General features: G+C 38.2%; 1 protein-coding gene across 1 annotated transcript in view; it reads right to left on the minus strand.

Annotated features, from left to right (window-relative positions):
• Positions 1-538: 538 nt before the first annotated feature.
• The window catches only part of LOC126245531 (SEC14-like protein 2), a 296,282-nt gene continuing 271,339 nt past the window's right edge, over positions 539-25,481 (minus strand). Inside the window, exons 7-10 of the mRNA XM_049948322.1 lie at positions 19,998-20,197; positions 16,404-16,552; positions 1,855-2,006; positions 539-788 (exon numbers count right to left, since the gene is read on the minus strand). Coding sequence (XP_049804279.1) covers positions 676-788; positions 1,855-2,006; positions 16,404-16,552; positions 19,998-20,197 — 614 coding nt within the window. The 3' untranslated portion in view covers positions 539-675. The remainder of the gene's footprint in view (positions 789-1,854; positions 2,007-16,403; positions 16,553-19,997; positions 20,198-25,481) is intronic.

A 25,481-nucleotide genomic window follows, 5' to 3' on the forward strand; every position in this document is an offset into this window, starting at 1 on the left:
AATTCTAGGCTGTCTGGAGGTGGTTACTGAAATACCCGCATTCATAGTCCTTGAGCAAAAGTTATGACATCCTGCAAACATTTGATGATACCATCTATTGGTGTGGGTTGCATGTAAGACATTGTTAGTGTGTCAGCTGTGCACTTTCCAAGCTTCTGTTGGCCACCTATATAACTCTTTAGCTAGCAGTCTGATGAGCAACAAACTGCATGGTACTTGGGCAAAGCTCATTCTTGTGGAGATAAGTGAATAAAATCCATCTCCAGGACCAAAAATGTTGAGCATCAGTGGATAAAGTTCAAGAATATTGTTCAACACACTTTAAACAGGTAGGTGCCAAGCAAAGTTATGAGGAAAGGGATAGACTATCTTTTCTAGCTTAACATGAGTTACCTGGCATAAAATATCCCAAGACTGTGCAAGCTGGAGGAATATGCTGATAGTCTATCTCCCCCCCCCCCCTCCCCCCTAAGGTTCTTAATTTTTACATAGATGTGAGGCTGGGCTTCAAAAGGTGATTCTGAAATGATAAAAGGTATTTGTTTAAATAAAATATTTAATGGTTTATATATACAATTTATACATTGTTGAAAAATACAATGCTGATGGTTATTGAAGGATTGTTGTCATGACTTCAAAGACAATTTGTTGTGTTCACTGAGGTTGCCATGAGTTTCATTCTTCAGTGAGTGCCTCTTCTTTTGTTTCTACTGGAGGTACAACACCAACAGAGTAACTGATCTTCTTGCTCCTGAGGTAACTGTAGCTGTTATCAAAGATTATCGTGTCTGTTAAAAATAAAAATTTCACATTAAATCAGATATTATGAATGAAACTGTTGAGGGCAAAATGTATTTAAATGATTGGTCAGTTACCTGTTACACCAGCAACTTTGACAATTTGCTGCGTCCTGTGTCTGAGATGATATCTACATCATCCAATAGCCAGAAAACGGTCATCATTCTCAACACCACCTCAGCTGCTTATGATTTACTCTCATTCAGGAATACTGCCTCACACTAAATTATTCATTACTCCCATCCAAGCCAGATGTCAGTCCCTTATAACTCTCAGTCCCTACCTGGTTGACCTCCACCTTTCACATCCCCATTAACTTCCTTTTCCCCCCATAAAAGACGATAGTTTGAGACACCATCTCCAGATCCCCTCCACTGTAGTCAAGCTGTTTTGTATGAAACTGACTGCTGAAGAAATCACTGTTCCCTCAAAAGGCCTTTCTTTCAGGCCCAAACCCAGCTTCACCATGGTGAACTTGACAAGGGATTAACTGAAGTTGATACCATTTCACCAACTCACAACCACCCTTTCACTTTTCAGCCTAACATAGACCTCATGCTGCGCTATAGATCAGTATGGCACCACAATCTACACTCCAAAAACTAATACAGATGCAAAAGAAATATTGTCAGTATTCTATTTGCAAATGTATGACCTCATCATACTCTAACGAAGGCCTGTGGCCAAAAACTTTATGTGAGTGTCTTAATTGTGCCTGTCAACAATTTGAGGTGTATAAATTATTTATCATATATTTAAAAATATTTTGTTGTTGGAAATACTTTTATCATTCAAATGGTCATGACTTAATTATTTTTCATGAATGTCTCTCCTTCAGGTTATGTCCCTTACTTCCTTGACAATTGCTTATAGAATAAAAATGCATGTGCTACAGAATAAGCAAAGAATAAATCATTTGATGATTGGAGAAAAGTTCCATTGTTCCAACTTTGTTAATGTAAAACGTTTGTATGTGTACTATTATCTTTGTTAGTTTTGTGATTATATAAAGTACATTATTGTTAGTATGATCTGCTGTACAAATAAAATACTTACATGTTGCTGGTGCAGAACATGTTATGACTCCCATTTCTTCTGATAGATGGCTGTTGACTTTTCGTATGGGAATTGCTTCAGACTCAATGCCTTCTTCATTTGTACAAATGATTCCAAATTTGATGTCATGATTCTCAGTTCTGAATCCCCACCTATGGAATAATGTCACTGTTTTAATATGGTGCTGATAATTTTAAGAAATACAATGCCTGGCAAAAAAAGTGGAGTGCCACAAAGGGAGGAGGAAATGAAATGAAACCTCAAATGTTGAGACTGTCAGGCTTACAAAAAAGTTGGTTGTATAAGCTCACATATCAGTATGGGTGATTACACTGACTTGATTGGGAAGGGCATCATAAAGCCATTGTATCCTCTCTTGAGACAAGATTGGCCACAACTGTTGTAACTGATTCTTGATGTACTAGATCCTCAGACAGAGCTGACATCTGAGCTGGTCCCACGCATCTTCTATTAGGAACAAATCTGGGGATCTCTATGACCATGGGAGTATCTCAACAGTATGCAGACAGTTCACAGAGAGTGCTGTGTGTGTGTGTGTGGATGAGCATTGTCCTCATGAAAAATGGCACCATGAGAGGTAAAACATGGGGATGCAGGAGGTTATGCCATTAAAGCTCAATCACCACCAGCTGTGACTTGAAATAATACCTGATGACTCCCCATACCATGATGCCAAGAGAAAAATAGGTCCTCTCTCCAAGCTGCCACCAAATCACTGATGAACGTCATCAGGGGTAGCACAGACTTCATTGCTGAACACAATACGATGCTATTCATCAGTAGTCCATGATTCCTGGTCACAGCACCACTCCAAATGAGGACATTGTTGTTGTGGTTTTAATGGCAGCCTATGCACAGGACAGTAATTTCATTGCCTGGCTGCTGCTAGTCTGACCAATGGTGTGGGGTGACACAGAATGTTTCAGGGCGTTCATTAATTGTTCTCAGAAGTCAAATGCAACTGTGAATGGTTTATGATGTGCTTGGTGTGCAATAGAGCAATACTCCCTTGTGCTGATCAGTCATGGTCACCAAAACCTTGATGACGAATGTGCCTGTCCTCACATTCTGGAAATGTTCCTGTTGATTGTAGTTGGCTACTTCGTTAATGAACTATTAACTTCAGACTATTAATTCACTCATCTTGTTGTTTCTTTGTGACAATAATTTTGAACAGCTCTGACTTTTGTCACTGAAATTCTGCAGCAGCTGCTGGAAGTCAAGAGCTGTGAAAAATATCCAACTTTGAAATAAACATGGCACTTCTCAAATTAACATGGCATGTATCTGAACTCTCAAATACAAGGATTCTCCATAATATTCTCTGTATAGCAAACACCTCAATAATCAATGTGAAATGTCAAACTGACAGCTTGAGGTAAAACCACAAGATGCTAATATCTATTTGAAAGATAACAGGACTATCTTGTTTTTCTCCATGATGTCATCTCCATTGTCCTAGCCCTCTTTACTTGATGGTTCTCTCTTCTTCTTCAAGCAAGGATGATGCAGCATTAAATAACTGTCAAACCAGCAATTACCATAATGCATAACAAAGCAGCCACCATTGCCCCTTCATGAAGACACATTGTGTCTGTCCACACCAGTTTGTAGGCACTGGCAATAACAAAAAATTCCAAACAGTCTATGATCCTTCATTACTTAACTAATGGAAATACTTTTAACTGTTTTAATCAATGTTTTTTTCGTTTAGGCAGACATTGGATAACACATCGCTTTACCAAACTGATATGTTACACCACAAGTCCCATGAAATACATCAGGCCACCGTCACATCAGAATGCTCCAAAAAACTGGATATGGCACAATTTGATCAGTTGGCCACATGGAGACTCAGATTGAGTTCCCTTTCAAACTCTGTCAGGTGCTGGTAATGCTTTCTCACATGACCCATTGATAGTGTGTATGGTATGAAGTTACATTGACATCAGACCATGCTTTCTGGTTGCTTCACTTTTTTTATCAGGCAGTGTGTAAAGGAATTTTAATTCTGAGGAAACACAGTTGGTAATTGTTAGTGTTAAGTGCTGCCATGGATACAATGTTACAACTGAATTTGATGACCCATTAATACAAATTGTGAAGATGTGCTTCACAATTTGTCCATAATGAGGAAATATTTTGTCAGTTACTTTTCAAATGATATCAGTACATGGAAGAGTTAGTACGATAATGATGTTCTGATTGTGGGTAATAGAAAATGCTTATAATCTGAAAATAAAAGATCAAACCTGCTGCCTCTTATTTTACAATTGATATTGTGCAATAATAAACTGAAAAAATAAGGCTGAGTAAAATATGTCCATGATCATAAATGAAGCCCTTGGACATTAATATTCTCTTCTTTTTAAAAAAATAGGTTTAAGTATATTACTCCTGGGTCAACAGGGTACACAAAAGAAGTTTACAAACCAATATGACACCATAGTTGACAAATGTTGACTTCATTTATGCTTACAGAATTATTTAATATTTATAGCTGCAAGTAAATTCTTTATTGGTTACATGGTACATACAGGCATGCAACCTACAATATAAATGTGCATCATGCTCAAGCTTGCAAAATTATTTCTCCATTTCATAGTTACAATCCTCCCCACCTCTCCCCTGCCCTTTGTCTAGCCTGCAGCACTTCACTGTCCCTTACCCCCACCATACTATACCTCCCCCTCCCTGTTCCAGCCTCCTCCTTACCCTCACCCAACCACCACTCCCATCATGCACTGGTGCTGCTGCTCACAGTGTGGTTTCAATTGCCTGAGACTGCAGTTGTGTGTGTGAGTTGCATTTGTGTGTGTGTGTGTGTGTGTGTGTGTGTGTGTGTGTCTATTGTTGACGAAGGCCTAATGGCCAAAAGCTTTAATTGTGAGAGTCCTTTTGTTGTGCCTGTCTGCGACTCAGCTTCTCCACTATATGGTGAGTAGCAACTTTCCTTTTCATGATATTATTGCCTTAGTAGTGATTTTTTTTAACTTTGTTTTCAAGTATTAGTGAGATCAGTACTCAAAAACCTGAGACATTATCATTTTTGGAACTCCTACAAGTTTTATTGTAAAATCAGGCACTGCAGCACTCATCTAATAGGATAAAAAGAAAAAAAATTCTTTATTTGACAATGGCTTCCCCAAAAATCTATTTTAACCTGCTTAACACACATTACATTAATATCCCCCCTTCATTTTAACATTTTTTTAGCACACTATGGAAGATGTATTCAATATACAATGTTGGAATTTTATTCTGTAGTTACTGATCAGTGTTTGGGACTGATATATATCTTTTTGAAGAAAATCTGTATTATTTTGTGCCTATTTTTTATGTGTTTCTTGCTCAAACAATAGTGTTTTCCTCTTTTTTCCCTACTTTACCTTATTGCTTTCTTTTGTCAACAAGCTACTTTCTCCACTAAGCAGCTTGTCCATCCCATTCAGTAGATCTTACGATTCTTATTATTTTTTTCAATTCCCCAGACAATGTCAAGTTCCGAGCTTTTCTTTTGTTTTCTTCAATGCCACTTAATCATGTAAGTTACTCTATAAGAATATTAACTACAGCCTTTTTGATATTCCTTTTAAATTGTGCTTGTCTCTATCCACTTGTTACTACATTATAACAGTGGATATTTTGTATTTTTCTTCATTGCATGTTTTAAATCTATTTTAAGAATTATAAATGTCTTACTCCACTGTACTTTCTCTTATCACAAGTGCTGTGAAAGCAACCGAACCTTACTTAAGTTGTTTGTCACTACAAAGTAAAATTGCTTTTCTATTACATTTCCCTTTTGCTTAACGTTCTATTCAATGTAGTTACCACATTTCGCCAATTTCCTTCCTTAAGCGATATGACTATTGTGCTTTTCCGGAACTCTGGGGTTAGCTGCATAGACTGAGGATAACAAATAATAACTGTTGTTGTTGCTGTTGTTGTGGTCTTCAGTCCTGAGACTGGTTTGATGCAGCTCTCCATGCTACTCTATCCTGTGCAAGCCTCATCATCTCCCAGTACCTACTGCAACCTACATCCTTCTGAATCTGCGTAGTGTATTAGTGTATTAATCCAAAGCGCTCATCTAAAGCGCTCTCCCCTCCTGAATTATTTGTGTTATCTAAGGGCCTCACTTTCAGCCCTAAACCTGCATTTGATATTGCCTCTTTGGTGAAGGACATCCTTTTCTTCACATGTAATACCCATTGGAAATATCACTTTGCAACCCACCCCAAGACCTTTCCAACAGTAAACCTGACATTGAACCCTGCCTTGAACAGTTCAGACCACGATCCCAACTTGATCCACCACCACTACCTCAAAATCATCCCTTACAAGCCTTCAAAGAATTCCTCACATCCAGCATTGCCTTACAACCTTTCCTCAGGTCCTTACAACATGGCCCTAACCTGTCCTCTGCGGAACTTGAGGCTCTGTTTTCCCTAAAAGCTGATGACACCATCATTATACTCCCAGCAGACAAAGGATCTGCCGCTGTGGTATTTGACCAAAAGGATTATGTTAGTGAAGGTCTATGCCAGCTGTCTGATGCCTCTACATACAGCATCTGCTATCAAGATCACATCCCTGTGATTCAAACTGACCTGCAGTCCCTCCTTGAAACTTCAAGCCCCTCACAAGGACTAACACCTCAATCCATAGAACTTCTCACCCCACCCAAACCACATGCCCACCTTTTACTTTCTTCCTAAAATCCACAAACCCAATCATCCTTTCTGTCCTATAGTTGCTGGCTTCAAAGCACCCACCAAATTATGACATCTTTACCATGTAGACTCATGGTGAGGCAGACCTGCTAAAATTCCTGGAATCTCTGAATACCTTCTCCCAATTAAAATGCCACCACTTGGTGAGTAGGTTTTTTATCTATCCAATCAAATAATTCTAATCCGTACTTAGCTCTTCTGGTTTACTTTAATTGCAGTTCAGCATGTACCTTGCTCTCATCAGTCAATTCACACCAGTCTCTCCAATTTTGTATCTGAGTCCCTAATATTAACATTTTTCTTTTACCTTTCAGATCTTGTGCATTTCTTATTTTCTTTTTTACATAAATTTCATTGTTTTGTCTGCTGTCTGAGACTTTTTATCATTGTCTTCAGCTACTTACACATCTACTTGTATTAAAGAAAAATCTATGACCTTTTTCTTGTCAAATTCAGTGTGGGCCAGACTGTTTTGCAGAAGCTGTCCACAAACAGTGGCTAATATTATTACCTGCTACACATCTCCAGTGTGATAAGTTAAGTACTTGGCTTTCCCTGTGTTTTCACAGTACTATATTTCCTAAATTTTATGCATGTTTTTCTATTTAAGAGTTTCAATCTCACATTTTGTAAGTGTAAGTGTAAATTAATTCAGTCTGTAGCACAGTTGTTCATTTGTTTTGTTGTGAAGATGGCAGGTAAGACACTGCCACCTGATACATTCCACACAGTAATTTGCATGGTGCTGTGACTATGTTAGCAGCGATAATTTTTTATTGCTAATCCAGCCCCTCTAAAAAAATTTTAAGATCCTCTGACTATAAAATATCTCTTTTTTTCTTTTTAATTGGAGGCAAATTTTAAAACATGACTGTGTAACTGCAAGTTTCGTCATCAGCAATTTGGCCTAAATGAATGGAGCATGCCTTTGTTACCTCTCTTTTGACGTAGTATTGACAATATTCACTGAATAGTAAATTCTGAGTAGGAGTGATAGGAATGCCTATGACATTTTCACATTGTGAGTATATTTATTCCTTTATTAATTTTAATGTCCACTAAGTGGTGACACTGTACATTGCTCTTTTCCATGTAGGTTGCATCTTATAGTGTGTATTTAGGCCGTGAAACTGCTGTGTTTCAATAAACAACAATTTTAGCAGCTGTTAGCAGAATGCAAATGTACCATTGTTTGACTACTGCACAAAGTCCTGTATTGACGACACAGTAATAAGTACCCCTGTTGTAGAGAAACAACTGGAAGCAAATGCCAGGTCCAGATGAAATACCAATTGAATTTTACAAAGAGCACTCTATGGCATTGGCCCATTACTTAGCTTGCATGTATTACAAATCTCTTGCCCAGTGCAAAGACCCAAACAAATGGAAAAAGTGCATGTGACTCCTGTATACAAGAGGTTAGAAGAATGGACCCGAAAAATTACAGACGAATACCCTTAACACAGGTTTGCTGCAGAATACTTTAACATATTCTCAGTTCTTGAACATAGTCTCAATTTTGTAGAGACCTAGAAACCAATAAGCTATGTTCATTAATCAGCATGGTTTCAGAAAGCATTGCTCATATAAAACTCAGCTTGCCCTTTTCTCACATGATATGCTGTGAACTATGGAAAAAAGGGTTACAAGCAGATTCCATATCTCTACAATTCTGTAAAGCATTTGATACAGTGCCCCTCTATAGGCTTTAAATAAAGCTATGAACATATGGAATAGATTCCCAGATATTTGATTGGCCTGAAGACTTCTTAAGTAAGAGAACCCAATATCTTGTCGTCGATGGCAGCTATTCATCAGTGACGAGAGTCTCGTAAGGAGTGCCCCAGAAAAGTGTGGTAGGACTGATATTATTTACTATATACATAAATGATCTGGCAGATAGGGTGAGCAGATGCTGTTGATGCTTTGGTGCATGGGAAGATACCAAAGTTGAGTGTCTATAGGAGGACACAAGATGATTTAGACAAATTTTCTAATTGATGTGATGAATGGTAACTAGCTTTATAGAAAAAGGTAGAAAAATGTAAGTTAATGCAAATGAGTAGGAAAAACAAACCTGTAATGTGTGGGTACAGCATGTTGTTTAAGTACACTGTTGTTTGGAAAAAGTGAAACACAAAGACCAAGAGATGTGATCACAATGAAATTTATTCCACCAATTATGGGCATGACTCTACACAAATGACTGGCATTACTGGTCTGTACATGCACTGTGACAGTGCAGATTAGATTAGATTAGTACTTGTTCCATAGATCATGAATACGACACTTCGTAATGATGTGGAACGTGTCAGGTTAATAAAAGGTGTCTATACAAGATATTACATTAGACAAATTATTACATGGCACTCATTATTATTATTATTATTATTATTATTATTATTATTTTTAGGTTGGGGAATTACCCACTTACTATATTCAAAAATTCATCTAATGACTAGAAGGAGTTCCCATTAAGAAATGCTTTTAATTTCCTTTTAAATGCTATATGGCTATCTGTCAGACTTTTGATGCTATTAGGTAAGTGACCAAAGACTTTTGTGGCAGCATAATTTACCCCCTTCTGAGTCAAAGTTAGATTTAACCTTGAGTAGTGAAGATCATCCTTTGTGCTAGTGTTGTAGCCATGTACACTGCTATTACTTTTGAATTCGTGCGGATTGTTAATAACAAATTTCATAAATGAATATATATATTGTGAGGCTACAGTGAAGATTTCTAGCTCTTTAAATAAGTGTCTGCAGGATGATCTTGGATGAGCTCCAGCAATTATTCTGATTACACGCTTTTGTGCAATGAACACTCTTTTACTCAATGATGAGTTACCCCAGAATATGATGCCATACGAAAGCAGAGAATGAAAATAGGCATGGTAAGCTAATTTACTCGGATGTATATCGCCAAAATTTGCAATGACCCTAATAGCATAAGTAGCTGAACTCAAACGTTTCAGCAGATCCTCAGTGTGTTTTTTCCAGTTCAACCCCTCATCAACGCATACACCTAGAAATTTTGAATATTCTACCTTAGCTACCTATTTCTGATCGAAGTCTATATTTATTAATGGGGTCATTCCATTTACCGTGTGGAACTGTATATACTGTGTTTTGTCGAAGTTTAATGAGAGCCCATGTGCAGAGAACCACTTAATGATTTTCTGGAAAACATCGTTTACAATTTCACCAGTTAATTCTTGTCTGTTGGGTGAGATAGCTATACTTGTATCATCGGCAAAAAGTACCAGCTTCGCATCTTCGTGAATATAGAATGGCAAGTCATTAATATATATTAAGAACAGCAGAGGACCCAAGACCGAACCTTACGGCACCCCATTGTTGATTGTTCCCCAGTTTGAGAAATCACCAGTTTTTTGCATATTATGTGAACTGTTTATTTCAATTTTCTGCACTCTTCCAGTTAGGTATGATTTAAACCATTTGAGCACTGTCCCATTCATACCACAGTACTTGAGCTTATCTAGAAGTATTCCATGATTTACACAATCAAAAGCCTTTGATAGATCGCAAAAAATCCCAACGGGTGACTTCTGGTTTCTCAGAGCATTTAATATTTCATTAGTGAAAGTATATATAGCATTTCTCGTTGAAAAACCCTTCTGGAAACCAAACTGACATTTTGTTAAAATTTTATTTTTACAAAGGTGTGAAGATACTCTACAATACATTACTTTTTCAAGAATTTTGGATAAGGCAGTCAGAAGAGAGATTGGGCGGTAGTTGTTGACATCAGACGTATCCTCTTTTTTATGCAGTGGTATAACAATGGCATACTTCAGTTTATCTGGGAAAATACCCTGCTTCAGAGAGCTATTACATATATGGCTAAGAATCCCACTTATTTCTTGGGAACAAGCTTTTATTATCCTGCTGGAAATGCCATCAATCACATGTGAGCTTTTATTCTTGAGAGAGTTTATTATCTTTCTAATTTCAGATGGAGAGGTGGGTGGAATTTCAGTTGTATCAAATGGTGTGGGTAAGGCCTCTTCCATTAGCTGCCTTGCTTCTTCTAATGAACATTTAGATCCTATTTTCTCTACAACATTTAAAAAATGATTATTCAAAATGTTTTCGACTTGCGGCTTGTTGTATATCAAGTTTCCATTAGCTATGATGGTGATGCCGTCATCCTGTACTCTTGGTTGTCCTGTCTCCCTTGTAATAATATTAGAAATTGTTTTGATTTTGTTATCAGAGGTATTAATCTCAGACATGGTGCACATGCTTCTGGACTTTTTAATAACCTTTCTTAATGTAGCACAGTAGTTTTTATAATATTTGGCTGTTTCTGAATCATTACTATTTCTTGTTGTTAGATACAGTTCCCTTTTGTGGTTACAAGATATTTTTATTCCTTTATTAAGCCAAGGGTTTTTTGCATAGTTTCTTATAATTAGATTTAACAACTTTCTTGGGGAAACAGTTTTCAAATTCTCTTACAAGTGTATCATGAAATAAGTTATATTTTAAATTAGCATTGGGTTCCTTGTACACCTCATCCCAGTCTAACTGCTGAAGATTTTCTCTGAAATTTCTAATTGTTGAGTCATTAATTGAACGCACAACTTTGGACGGTAGTTTTGAATTACTGAATGGAGCTATGTCATATACTGTAACTAGCTGAGCATCATGATCAGAAAGCCCATTCTCAACAGGACAAGAATTTATGTTTTTAAACCTATCTTGGTCTATAAGAGTGTTATCTATCAATGTGCTGCTGTCCTTTACTACCCGAGTAGGAAAATTAATGACAGATGTCAAATTGAAAGAAGAGCAAGACTTCCAGGTCATTCTTCCTATTACACTCTTTCAGTGAATCAACACTGAAGTCCCCACAAATAATAATTTGCTTTCCCCTATCTGACAGACAGCACAACAAGGCATCCAAGTTTTCCAGGAATAAATGAAAGTTTCCTGAAGGAGACCTGTATACTGTTACAATTATAAAAAAGCCCTCCTTCAGTTTAAGTTGACAGGCACATGCTTCTATATGTTGCTCTAGACAAAACTTTTTTGTACCTAAGCTTTCTACACAGTGATAACTTTTGACATATGTGGCAACTCCTCCTCCCACCTTATTCTCTCTACTCATATGTGCAGCTAGTTTATAACCACTGATGTTCACCTTTTCCATATCAGACACAATGTCATGCTCAGACAAGCATAGTATATCTATTACATTACCAGATTCAATGTCGTCTAAACAAACCAGGAGCTCATCTACTTTATTCTTCAATCCCGGAATATTTTGGCGAAAAATGATAACATTATTTTTTACTTTACTTTCAGTACAGAGTAGTGCAACCATGTGCTACAATCAGATCTGTTGACATCATGGCATGGAATAGCAGAGCACCTAAACATGCTTCTGGGGAATACTCCACCTCATAGTTTGTAGGTGAGTCCACAAAGCATCAACTGTGGCTGCAGGAGGACCTGAATAAACAAGTTGCTAACTGACCACATACCAGACATATTTAATGGGTGACATCAGGCAAACAGGCATCCCACGGAAGCAGTGGTATCCATCATTCTTCAAAGAAGGCTTGCACATTCCTCACCACTTGTGGCTAGGAATTGTCCTGCTGAAATATGGCATGTGGAATGGCCTGCAGGAGAGGCAGTATCTCTGGCTGTAAGACTGCCCTGATGTAGCAGTAGCTGTTCAGATTGTCCTCAATGTGAAGGAGGCGAAATCATGTGTTGCAGGCAATGGGACTCCAAACCATCATACTTGGCTTTTGTCTGCTATGCCACTCAACAATACAGTCTGTCCAATTGCGTTCTCTACAGCAGTGTGAAATATTTATGTGGCTATCACTGTAGGGCATCTGACGTTGGATTCGTATGAAAACACTACATTTTGCCACTCAGCTTTCCAGTGTTGACATTGATGTAACCATTGCAGACTGCAGTGTTGGTGGGTTCTGGCCACTGAAAACCAAAGCAATGGCATGTGTGTCACCAGTCCAGCCTGCAGAAGGTGGCACTGAACTGTCAATGTACAAATGTCCACACCTGTTGCAGTGTTCCAGCATCATGCCAACACTGTCAACAAAGCTCTTCAGTCCGTTACGGCAAAGCAAACAAGATAGTGGTCATCTCCCACTGTGACCACATCGTTTCATTCAATACCCTGTTGGCACTGTGTATGTCCTCCTTCTCTCCACTGGTTCCACTTTCCCCTCACTGTTTAAGCAGCAAGCCCTGTATAAGCCACAGTGTCACGGGTGACAGACCTGCCTCCCAGAGACCAGTCATTCTGCCCTGTTTGAACTCCTTCACAGGCTGATATTGCACTCTGTGATATCATAGTTGATCTATCTATCTGTATATATATTTATGTAATAGAGGGAAACATTCCACGGGACTGGATCAGACTCTGAATGTGGCTCTGCAGCAGGGATACAACTTCCTCAAATCCTGCCCTGAAATGAGATCCATCCGTCATGAAATCCTCCCCACTCCACCAAGAGTGTCTTTCTGCCATCCACCTAACCTTCGTAACCTGTTAGTTCGTCCCTATGAAATCCCCAAACCACCTTCCCTACCCTCTGGCTCCTACCCTTGTAACCGCCCCCGGTGTAAAACCTGTCCCATGCACCCTCCCACCACCACCTACTCCAGTCCTGTAACCCGGAAGGTGTACACGATCAAAGGCAGACAAAGGCAGAGCCACATGTGAAAGCACCCACGTGATTTACCAGCTGACCTGCCTACACTGTGACGCATTCTATGTGGGAATGACCAGCAACAAACTGTCCATTCGCATGAATGGACACAGGCAGACAGTGTTTGTTGGTAATGAGGATCACCCTGTGACTAAACATGCCTTGGTGCATGGCCAGCACATCTTGGCACAGTGTTACAAAGTCCGGGTTATCTGGATACTTCCCACTAACACCAACCTATCCGATCTCCGCAGATGGGAACTTGCTCTTCAATATATCCTCTCTTCCCGTTACCCACCAGGCCTCAATCTCCGCTAATTTCAAGTTGCCGCCACTCATACCTCACCTGTCATTCAACAACATCTTTGCCTCTACACTTCCGCCTCGACTGACATCTCTGCCCAAACTCTTTGTCTTTGAATATGTCTGCTTGTGTCTGTATATGTGTGGATGGATATCTGTGTGTGTGAGTGTATACCCATCCTTTTCTCCCCCTAAGGTAAGTCTTTCCACTCCCGGGATTGGAATGACTCCTTACCCTCTCCCTTAAAACCCACATCCTTTCGTCTTTCCCTCTCCTTCCCTCTTTCCTGACGAAGCAACCGTTTGCTGCAAAAGCTAGAATTTTGTGTGTATGTTTGTGTTTGTTTGTGTGTCAATCAACCTGCCAGTGCTTTCGTTTGTTAAGTCACATCATCTTTGTATATAAATATAATAGAGGGAAACATTCCACGTGGGAAAAATATATCTAAAAACAAAGATGATGTGACTTACCAAACGAAAGTGCTGGCAGGTCGATAGACACACAAACAAACACAAACATACACACAAAATTCAAGCTTTCGCAACAAACTGTTGCCTCATCAGGAAAGAGGGAAGGAGAGGCTCTTTCCTGATGAGGCAACAGTTTGTTGCGAAAGCTTGAATTTTGTGTGTATGTTTGTGTGTCTATCGACCTGCCAGCGCTTTCGTTTGGTAAGTCACATCATCTTTGATACATCTTTGTATATATATTTATTTACTTACTTATCCTTTGCCCATGGACTCCAGCCAATAATTTTCAGCTGAGAGTAAAGGGTGCATCATACAATTTTATATATACAATAAATGTGCAGCAAAGAAAACAGGATTACTCTCATATATACATATGAAGTTATTACATATTTTATGTTACTGTACAATAGCTAATATTTAATTTGACATTTAATTCTCACTCATAGTGTTCTCTGTAAGATACACTTTAAAATGACTGTTATATAAATTCCTTTACTTCCTTAATTGATTTTGGATGCTTGTTGGAAACCTTTTTCCTGCTTCATTGGGAGCACTCATTGTAAATTTCAGATTTTGCTGTCTTGTGTAATAATTCTCCTTTCCTCTTGTTGCTTGGTCATGTATGTCTTTATTTAGGAGGTGTTTATCACTTATTCTGACTGCTAGTGGCACTAGGTGACACATTTCCACTTTGTATGACAGCTGTGCACCAATTGAGCATCGTGTAATTCTGACCTCTCTGGCCACACAAAAGAGAGTGCTGTTGGGCCTATATGCACAGTACCTGCCTGTCATTTGAATCATTTATTACGGTTCTGCTGTTCTTATCATGACATGTTGCAGACCATTGTTTCTAAATGTTTCACTTTTTACAAACAGTAGTGTATCTCGGATTAAAGTTACCAGGAAATATGTAATGGAATGAGTGTATCATGATTATGCTAGGGAAGGTGAATGGTTGACTTTGGTTTATTGGGACCATTTTAGTAAAGTGTGGTTCGCCTGTAAAGGAGACCACATATAGGACTATATTTTTGATTACTGCTCAAGTATTTGGGACCTGCTCCAAGATGGATTAAAGGAAGGCATTAAAGCAATTCAGAGTCAGATTGCTAGATTAGTTACTGGTAGGTGTGAGCAACACACAAGTATTACAGAGACGCTTCGGGAACTCAAATGGGAATCCCTTGAGGGAAGGTGGCATTGTTTTTCAAGGACACTGTTGAGAAGATTTAGAGAACCAGCCTTCGAAGCTGAGTGCATGCTGATTCTGCAGATGCCAACATGCATTTCATGTAAGGACCATGAAGATAATATATGACAAATTTGAGCTCATATGGATGCATACAGATAGTCATTTTTTTCTCACTCTGTTTGCAAGTGGAACAGGAAAGGAAATGACTTAGTGGCACAGGGTACCTTCTGCCATGCGTGCTACCATGGCTTCCGAAGTATGTATGTAGATGTAGATTTTAAACCCATGGATAGTTGCATGGAGTGTATTGTGTTACAAATGGCCATCTGTGTTCTATATCTGTTTGTCTGGTACATACTCTTAATGTACTCTGCAATCTCGACGGGACACAGTCATACTACAATATATCATCTCACACTTTGTTTACAATGCACATTTACATAAAATGCATAAAGAGAAAGCAGCTAATCAGAGATCTTTCCCCAACTCCAGTTTGAAAGACGATATTGGCAAATTCAAGATGAACAGTCTCTACCCCATGTGGAATGTATTGATTCTTTAGTATTTTGTGTTCACCTTATACATTGTTACAGCGCTTTTCTTTTCAAGTTGCTAAGAGGTTATTATAATATAAGATTCACATAGCCATTTCTGAAGTACTCAGCACTGGTCCATCGTCCATTAACTCTTTTAATTTTTGGGTGGTTTTATAAGTTTATCTGCTTATGGTTGGTCTGCATTTGTTGGGTACGCTTTTAATTGATACTGTGTATTGTTCTGAGTGTCTTAAAATATTTTGAGACCACAAATCTTTTTCCAATGGTATACAATTTTGAAGAATTTTATTGTAATATAAAAGAAAACTCAAGGATTAGCTCACTTTATGGACACAGTAGTGTCACAAATTTAGATGGAAGGAAGTAAGAAATTAATCTACAGATAAAGATGAGTAAAGCCTATAAACTGAAGAGTACAAATACTTATTAAAAGATTTTAATACAGCTAGTAAGTATGGTAATGGGAGTAATTACCAGAACAGAAACTTAAGAAAAAGGCCAATGAATTCTGATAATCTCATTGATAAAATTATTATCTGAGAAAAGTTACTCACTTCAGGAAAGAGCCGTCTTGTGCAACAACAAATGGAAGTTTTAATTTGTCTCCCTTCTTTATTACAGCAGAAGTGTAATTTTCATTTTCTGCAAGTTTTTCACTGTTTTTATAATAGTATGATTTTGGGATTTTACCTCCTTGATTGATCTGAAATCAAAAATATGTCTAATCAATTTAAACACAACAAATATCTCATTGTATTCATCATCACTCTTCTAGTATGACAATGAAAAATGTGGTATCTTATATATCATAATGTTTCCTATATTGACAAAACCCACTTTTTGCCTAATTCTTTGTATACACTACCTCATTTTTCTCCCGCTGTATGGTTTGAACTTAAATTTTGTCATAGCTGGATAACAACAACTAATGTTGATCTAGTGTGAAATTTTAATACTGCAGTGCGAATAATACAGTGTTCTTGGAATGAGTAGTAAAACTTAAATATTATAAATGGCAACCACTCAACTGCTGCCAGCAACAAATGAAAAAAAGTGTAGAGCCTGATGCGAGAGGTCAGTGAAGTGAATAAATAGATGCGAGAGGTCAATGAAGTGAATAAATAGACTGCAGTTAATGAGCACAATTTGTAATCACCTCCTGATGATAAACAGTTGGTTTGAGCATTACAGTAAAATTTCAGCAGTGCACTTACGGAAGTTCCGTTTTTTCAGATCAGGTAATTAGAAGGTGGCAGTTGATCAATAATTGCATGAAAGTTATGGCTCTGAGCACTATGAGACTTAACATCTATGGTCATCAGACCCCTAGAACTTAGAACTACTTAAACCTAACTAACCTAAGGACATCACACAACACCCAGTCATCACGAGGCAGAGAAAATCCCTGACCCCGCCAGGAATCGAACCCGGGAATCCGGCATGAAAGTTGATGAGCCAGTTTACAAGTTTTTATACACTTAAGAACACATTGTTTTCCTGTCAACAATAGATTTAAATTACCAATATGCTTTATTAACAGGACCAATAATGCAAATGCCAGTGAGTACATTAAACTTTTCATAGTGTTTGTAGGAACATGAGAGTGAACTTGAAGTAACACTGTCTTTATTGCAATAATATGCTGAAGCCTTTGTGATAAAACTGTTTATCTAAATAGAGCTCAATCATCAATAACAAAGAACCACTCAAATCAGCGAGTTACATCTGGACAGAATTACATGTCTTGCAAATTTTTGACACAATGTGCATTCAATGTAAGCAAATTCCCCCACTGAGGACACCTACATATTCAAAGGTTCTAGTCAGCCATGTGCATCTTACACCAGTAACAGAATACTCTATTTCACACTGTGCAGTATACAACCAAGAGACTCAAACTGCTACCAAATGGACACATGTGGTGGCTTCTTTATTTTAATGTGAGTCACTCGTGACTGGTAGCAGTTTCACAGTGGCCTCATTACATCATGTATAGGCTGTAGTAACATTAGGGCAGATATGATTACTTTCAGACTGTAATCAGCTGAGAGGTTTTAACAGCTAATAAACAACATTACTTTATCTTCCCTGATAAGTTCTGATTTGGCATTGCCAAGGATGTCTATTATGTGTGGGCACAGTAATATCAACTAGAGGGGGCCAATTCTGCAAATCCTGTGGAGTAACAGATCTTGACCATAACTAGGATTATGGTTTGAAGATCCATTTGGTATTGACTCAAGTTCCTTGTAGTAGTAATAGGGAGGAGACGGGGGTCTTCTAGTGGAAAAAAAGTACCACCTATATCCTGAATCTACAGTCTTTACATCTCATGAGATTGTGTTAGCATCATATCAAGGCATTCTAACAGGTAATACAAGTTTTTAATAACATATGTAATAAAATGAAACACCTGCAGTCAACATTTCGATGTTCTTTTATTATATTGCAATCAGTTTCAGTGACTCAATATACCATCTTCAGGCGTAACTGACACTGAGAAGATGAACTCCAATCATATTCATTATTCCATCAGTGGCCAACATCTATCAACTGGCTTCCATAGAATATTGCAACAGTGATGTTGTGTGTGAGTTGGTAGCTGATGATTCCAGATACAACATTGCTATTATACTATTCTACAGAAGCCGGTTTAAAGATGTATGCTGATTATGGGATCATATATATGATGGGAGGTCACCCCCTCAGTACCAGTTACAGCCTGAAGATGGTGTACCGAGTTACCGAAGCTGGTTGCAATGTAATAAAACAACATCAAAACAATGGCTGTGGGTGTTTCATTTTATTACATAAGTGAACAGCCAAAGTCCCACTGATCATTGATCACAAGGATGACTTACAAAAACCTCTCCTGTAGGATTTATATGACTTCAGCTTTGACCCAGTGTTGATCAACATGTGTTGTGGACCAGCTGCAACCTGCCTAATGTGAGCATACAAAACTGCACGACTTATTTTTGCAAGGAACTGATGCAACCAGATCTAAGAAGTGGAATATGTTACTGATGTGGACCAGCAGTATTGTTACCATATACCCAGCTCCATAACATCCTTGACACATGGATGTATAAACACTGAAAACTGTCATGTAGCCAACTGAAACATTAATAAACTTCAGTCAGCACATTATGTGTGTGCACATGCGCATTCCCCCCCCCCCCCCCCTGGCACACGCCTCCCCCCCCCCCCCCGCACCCTCCCCCCCTGCCCTCCCCCCACACACACAAACAAAATTACATTTCACTTATTCATGTCAATATCATGAAAAGGATAGATTGCTACTTACCACATATTGCAGATGCTGAGTCACAGACAGGCACAATAAAAACACCCTAAACAAGTAAGCTTTCAGCCAAAAGGCCTTCTCTTGCATTAGACAACATAAGTATATACATACATTCATTCACACAAATGCAGCTCACACACAGATGACCACTGTCTCTAGCTGCTAAGGCCAATCTGGCTTCTTTTTATTGTGCCTGTCTCAACATGTGCACTATTCAGTGAATAGCAATCTATGCTTTCCATAATATTGTCATTATTTCATGCTGGATTTTCCATTGCTTGATTTGACTTACTCATGTTATTGATAACATTAATATTGATTTGAAGGAGTTATGTATTTTCTGAAATTCATAAAAAATTGTGAGATTTAATTATTGTGTACGAAACCGTCACTTTGGAAAATTGAGAAAACCTTTACCATTAAAAAAATCTCTTACAGTCATTCATGACGCAACTTGTTCAGAGGAAATTATTCCAGCTTACATTGTCTACACTTCCATTTCAAACTACTACTTGCTAATTTTTTTTTTTTTTTCAGGGCACAGTTTTCTGCCACCTATGGATGTACTTTGCAGATGTCTGTTTCAACAAACCATGTCAAAATTTCAAACTGACCAATTCCAAGTGAGACACAGAGATTCATAGAGCACTACTTAAGTATGTGTTTTGGTTACTACCAATTGCAGTCCCATACATAAGGCAATGAAAGTAAGAATCTTTTGAATCATAAATGTTTTTTCAAGTTGACTAATGTGATATTCTTTTGTATCATCTTTTACACTTTTCTCCATAGTTACAGAAATATTTCTAATAATATGTACAAATTATTGCTAAGCTCTTACTTTGGACGGACATTTTGGATCACCATCAGGATCTGTTAGAGTTCCTCCATAATATGCTGGCAGCTGATCTGCTGGTATTGTACTGAGTATTGCAGCCTTCCACTTAACTGGATCATTTTTTATAATCTGTATTTTACTTAATGTGTACTCCTTCAGAAAATTTTTTACAACTGAGAAAGCAATTGCAAAAACCTTTGGTGCTGAAAAAATCAATGATTGTTTGAACAACTTTTGCTTTTAAGAAATACAATACAACAGTAAATGCATGTTAACTGTAGTGGCAATGTTCTACGAACACAGCTGCTCACTGTTTGCCACACATCCTATGCTGAAATCCTCAATTAAAAAGTAAATGTCATTGGAAGAATTAATTCTACATTTGATTACTGTATACTTAGAGTGGGGGAGTTTGTACTTGTACTTTAATAAAATTATGTGCCAGGCTGGAACCTAATTGCACACGTGCTTCTAATGCAACCAAGTTATTGAGACAGGATTTATAACCCCTTTCACTGTTTCACTTCTATTAGTACCTATTTTCTGCAGTAGCGAAGATGGGCAGTGAATCATACATTGATAGCTCAACCATTAAGAGTATTATTTGCTCAAGGCAATGGCTTCCAGTGAATCACTTTATCCTGTCAGGTAGTTTAAACCAAGACACACACTTCACTAAACAGACCAAGATACATTTTTCATATTTAATTTTTTTCCAATACTGAAAAATGACATTTACGGAGATATAGGATACAAGGAAATCATATCTGATCATTTCTTCTATGTCATGAGCTATAATGTTAAAGAATGTTTAGGTTAGTTATAATTTAAGAAGTGAAATCCTGCATAATCTATCCCTTTGATGTTAATCAGAAATCAAGTCATAATCATTATGATGTAAAAGGTATTGCTATCAATAAAACAAATGCTCAATATTAAGTTTTTGAATTGCACATTTAAACAGAAAAGTTGGAAGGTGACCTCTCTGATATCTAAAGTTACTGTTAGAATCTAATTTAGACTTAAGTATTAGGAAATATTTTCTGAAGGTACTTGTTGCAAATATAGCCATGTGTGGAAGTGACACACAGACAATAAGTAGTACAGACAAAAAGAGAAAAGTAGTTTTTGGAATGTGTTGCTGTAGAAGAATGCTAAAGATAATATGGGTAGACTGATTAACTAATGAGAAGGTGCTAAGTGTATTGAGGAAAAAGAAATATAAGCAGAATTTGACTAAAAGAAGGGTTGGGTTGGGTTGGGTTGGTAGGGGACATACTGAGGTATCAAGGAATAGTCAGTTTGGTAATGAGGGACATGTAGAGGGTCAAAATTGTAGAGGGAGACATAGGCATGAATACAATAAGCAGGTACAAATGGTTATAGGTCACAGTAGTTATGCAGGGATGAAGATGCTTGCATACGACAGACTAGTGGGGAGAGTTGCATCAAACCAGTCCTCCATCTGATCACAACAATAACAACAAGAAGTTATTAACTTACGACCAATCATTAATAGGTGAAGTATAAGTATCTGTTGTTGCAGTAACAGGTGTTGATAGTGGTAAATTGTCGTGTGCATGTGTAGTTTATAAAATAAATGATGAAATAACCAAGTTAAAATAGATGATGACATTTTGCCTATGAAAGTTAAAAATTATTATTAAGCTGACAGTAAGAGAACTTTTTCCAATCCACATTGGTGTAATAGAGCAACTGGCAGTAACAATTTGAAAGAACAAAATGTCTTGGTTGCAGAAATGTATTATTTATTTTATTGATCCTCCAATGACAACTGAAGATAAGCCACACTAATGTTGGCCACTGACAAGCAGAACCCCAGAAAAGATCAAGAAAGTGTGACAAATGCTGGCACAATTTCAGTGACGGACTCTCAGATTGATTGCAGAACAATTGGGCATTATCAAGGACACAGTGCACACTATCGTCCCAGATGATGTAAGGTAACAGGGGATAATATGGAACTCTTTCAAGTAATTTAAAATTTAAAGCACGGCAGCAGAGATAATATGCTGGGCAAAATAGACCGGAAAATACTTGTTTGTGTTTTGATGGACGTTGTAGTTCCGTTGGATAGTGTTTTGGTTTTCTTTTAATTGCAACGAATTATATAAGTGTGGTGATAATTTGTAAAATTATATAATGTATTTAGATTTAAGTATTTAAATATTATAAAATATTGTAAACGAGTTGTGGCCATGTTTAGCAATTATTTTGACTACTGTGGTGTCATGTGACCCGACTCAGGACTGTGGATGTGAGCGGGAAAATCGGGGTCTTTTGTCGTTGTGGTGGTGAGTGGGGAGCGGCAAAGTGCCGCAAGTGCAAGCATGGACGGCAGGGTATGCGAAGGAACAAAGTGAAAGTGTGTGGGTGTGAGACAAACAGTGTACGAATTGCACCGATTATTATTATTTGTGAACTTAAAAATGCATGGCCATAACGTTAAAGTGTTTCTTTTGAATAAATAAGTTTCAATCTGAACGTGTATAGTTCAATTCACTGCTCTTCAAAAGCCAGCCAATATCAGACTCAATAATAGGGGCACAAAGGCAACCGTTTACTACCAACCCCCTTTACAGATGAGCCACGTGAAAAAATAGGTAGTAAACGAGCCCGAGTTCAGTTGCAATTGGGGGCTCGTCCGGGATAGGACTTTCTTCCATATTCCATAGTATTTCGGAATCGAATGTCCGTCTGATGTTAGGCTTTTGAACAGTCAGTGTGGGGGCTCTGAGCTAAAATCAGTGCATTAGCAGTACCGGAGTGTTTGTGCTGGACAAGATACGCACTGCCCCGTGGTTACGCTGATATAAGGCCACCACGATTATGAAGCAGTCAGTTACACAGTCTAATGAGTCGACCACGTGTTGCCGCGGGTAAAACCGCTGTGCTTGCCGTATCCACGTGTTGCCGCGTGTAAAACAGTCGTCCGTGCCGCGATACGTGCTGCCACGAGAAGAAACCGTCGTCCGTGCCACGTCCATGTGTTGCTACGGGTAAAGCAGTCGAAGCTGTATCCACGTGCTGCCGACAATCAACGCCGTCGTCCGTGCCACCGACCAACATGACTACATGCTGCCAGGGGCCTACGCAACGTGTTCTCGCTCCTGATTGAGTTTGCTGTGTGTCCACGCCGCCGATTAAGATTCATTGCATAGCTGTGCTGCGGAGCTCACTGCAGACCTCGTGTCACACGAGGATATAAAAGATAAGTACAGCAAGCAGCTACATTGCAAAATTGTGTCCTTTCATTAGCCATGGCCGATGAGACGCGTGAATCTCAAAGTGAAGGCGAATCAGTGGATGTTAGGAGTACCTGTAGTAGCCCTAGCATGCCAAAAGAAATAGGCTGGATACCAGGAAGTGACCTCAGCACATTTTTTTGTAAAACTTACTAGTAAATTAGGAGAAATAGACTCGAAAATAGGGAATATAAAAACTGCAATAGTTGGAGAAATGGATTCGAAAATAGGGGATATGGAATTAAGGCTTAGTGATAAAATAAAGACAGTGAATGAAAATTTTGATCAGCTAGATCTCAAATTAACTCAAATTACAGATAAAGTTGAAAACAGTTAAAATTGTTGAGGGAATTATTGAGAGAGTTGATGAGGTTGAAAGAGGCCTAGTAGCCAAGGTGGACACTGTGCAAAGTAATCTTGTGGGGCAGATTCAGGTACAGGAACAGAAATGCACATTATTTCAAAGACAAACAGAGGCAGACATTGAATCCATTAAGATAGGAGTGCTGGATTGCCATAAGGGAATTACTGACAATAAGAAGGAATTAGAAGGGGAAATAAATGTCTTGAGGGAAACAGTTAATACTGTGGCAGCAGGGAATGGAAATTTATTGTTGGGATATCCTCTGGGGCATGGATTTCAGTCAAAACCTTTTAATGGGGAGAATAAATACCATGCAGTTGACTTTCTAGCTGCGTGTAAGGATAACTTTGTGACAGGGATGAGTGAGCAGGCAAAAATTAAATATGTTAAGAGGCAGTTGGAAGGCGGAGCTCAAACATGGGCAAACCAAAATTATGATAAATTTTGTGATTTTAAAACCTTCGAAAACCTGTTCTTGAACAAATACTGGGGCCAAGCAAAACAATTAAGATTGCAAAACGATTTTTTGAATGTATCCAGTTACAAGAGCGGAAAGGAAAGTATGAGAGAGTTCTGTGTTAGAGAACTGAATAAATTAAATCATCTGGATAGGCCACTGGGCATATTAACAGAAATATCTACACTAAAGAGAAGATTACCAGAGCATTTGCAATGGGATTTGATTCACAGTGCAACAGATTCAGTGGAAGAATTTCTTAATTTTGTGGATAATATGGACAGGGCATTGTGTTACAGACCTAAATACATGGAACATAGGGAGAGTGGAAGGTATCATGAAAGGGGAAACAGTATTAATTATGAATACAGTAATAACCATAACAGGTGGAGAGAAGATAGAAGTGATCAGAATAATCAGGATAGAGATTGGAGAAGCAAGCCACAAAGGTATAACAGAAATTTTGGAGGGAGAAGAGACAATTTTGATCAGATGAGGAGTGATAGAGAAGGTATGAGAGTAGGAATGCCAGATGCAAATGGACAGGGTAGGCAATCAAAAAACTAATTGATGCCTCACTTAAGGTCTGCAGGGGGGCTGGTAATTATGTGAACAGGGCCAGACAAGGACATGATGGGATGAGTAATAAAGTCAGCAAGGAAAATAGGGACATTGGGATATGTCATATGGATGCTGTCTTAGGAAATGAAAATCTATGGGGGGGTTTTAACAATTATAGAAATACAGATAAAAGGTATAAGAGGAAAAAAGGGAACAAGGCTAATATCAGCAATGAACAGTGTGAGTTTTACATTGATGACATGTTTAAAAGGGAAGAGAAATTACAAGCAGAGGAGGACAATATTGGTTTGTGTGCAGAAAAATTCATTGAAAGATCAGAGACAGAGGTAGTTTCATCAAAAGGGGGAACAGAAGTGGATATGGAATTAAGGGGCAATGTTCACAGTAATAATGGGTGTGATGAATGGGTAGAGATGTCTATTGGAAATAGTATGGAGAATTGTGGAAAAGGTGAGGAGAGGGTTATTCAGTGTGATGTAAAGGCTAATATGAGTGGTGTATTTGACAATGTGGAAAATGCTGGTAAATTACCTACTGATAAGGTTACTGTGCTTGTGGGTGCAGGTGTTAACTGTGGTAGTGATAATGACTTCAGTGTGGATATGGAAATGCGTAATGATATGGAGAATGTTGCTGTAGGTTGCCCAGAAGATAAAATTGAAACCTGTGTTTTCTTAACTGATGATGCAAGCCTCAAAGATGTTAATTGTGGATGGTTAGGAAAGGAGGAGGCTGATTATGATTTGAGTGATTGGGTGTCCTATGCAAAATTACATAAAGCTTTGATGCCTGAAGAATGGGGTAAAATAAAATTTCAA

Source organism: Schistocerca nitens, chromosome 1 (assembly GCF_023898315.1).
Source record: "Schistocerca nitens isolate TAMUIC-IGC-003100 chromosome 1, iqSchNite1.1, whole genome shotgun sequence".
NCBI classification, from domain to species: Eukaryota; Metazoa; Arthropoda; class Insecta; order Orthoptera; family Acrididae; genus Schistocerca; species Schistocerca nitens.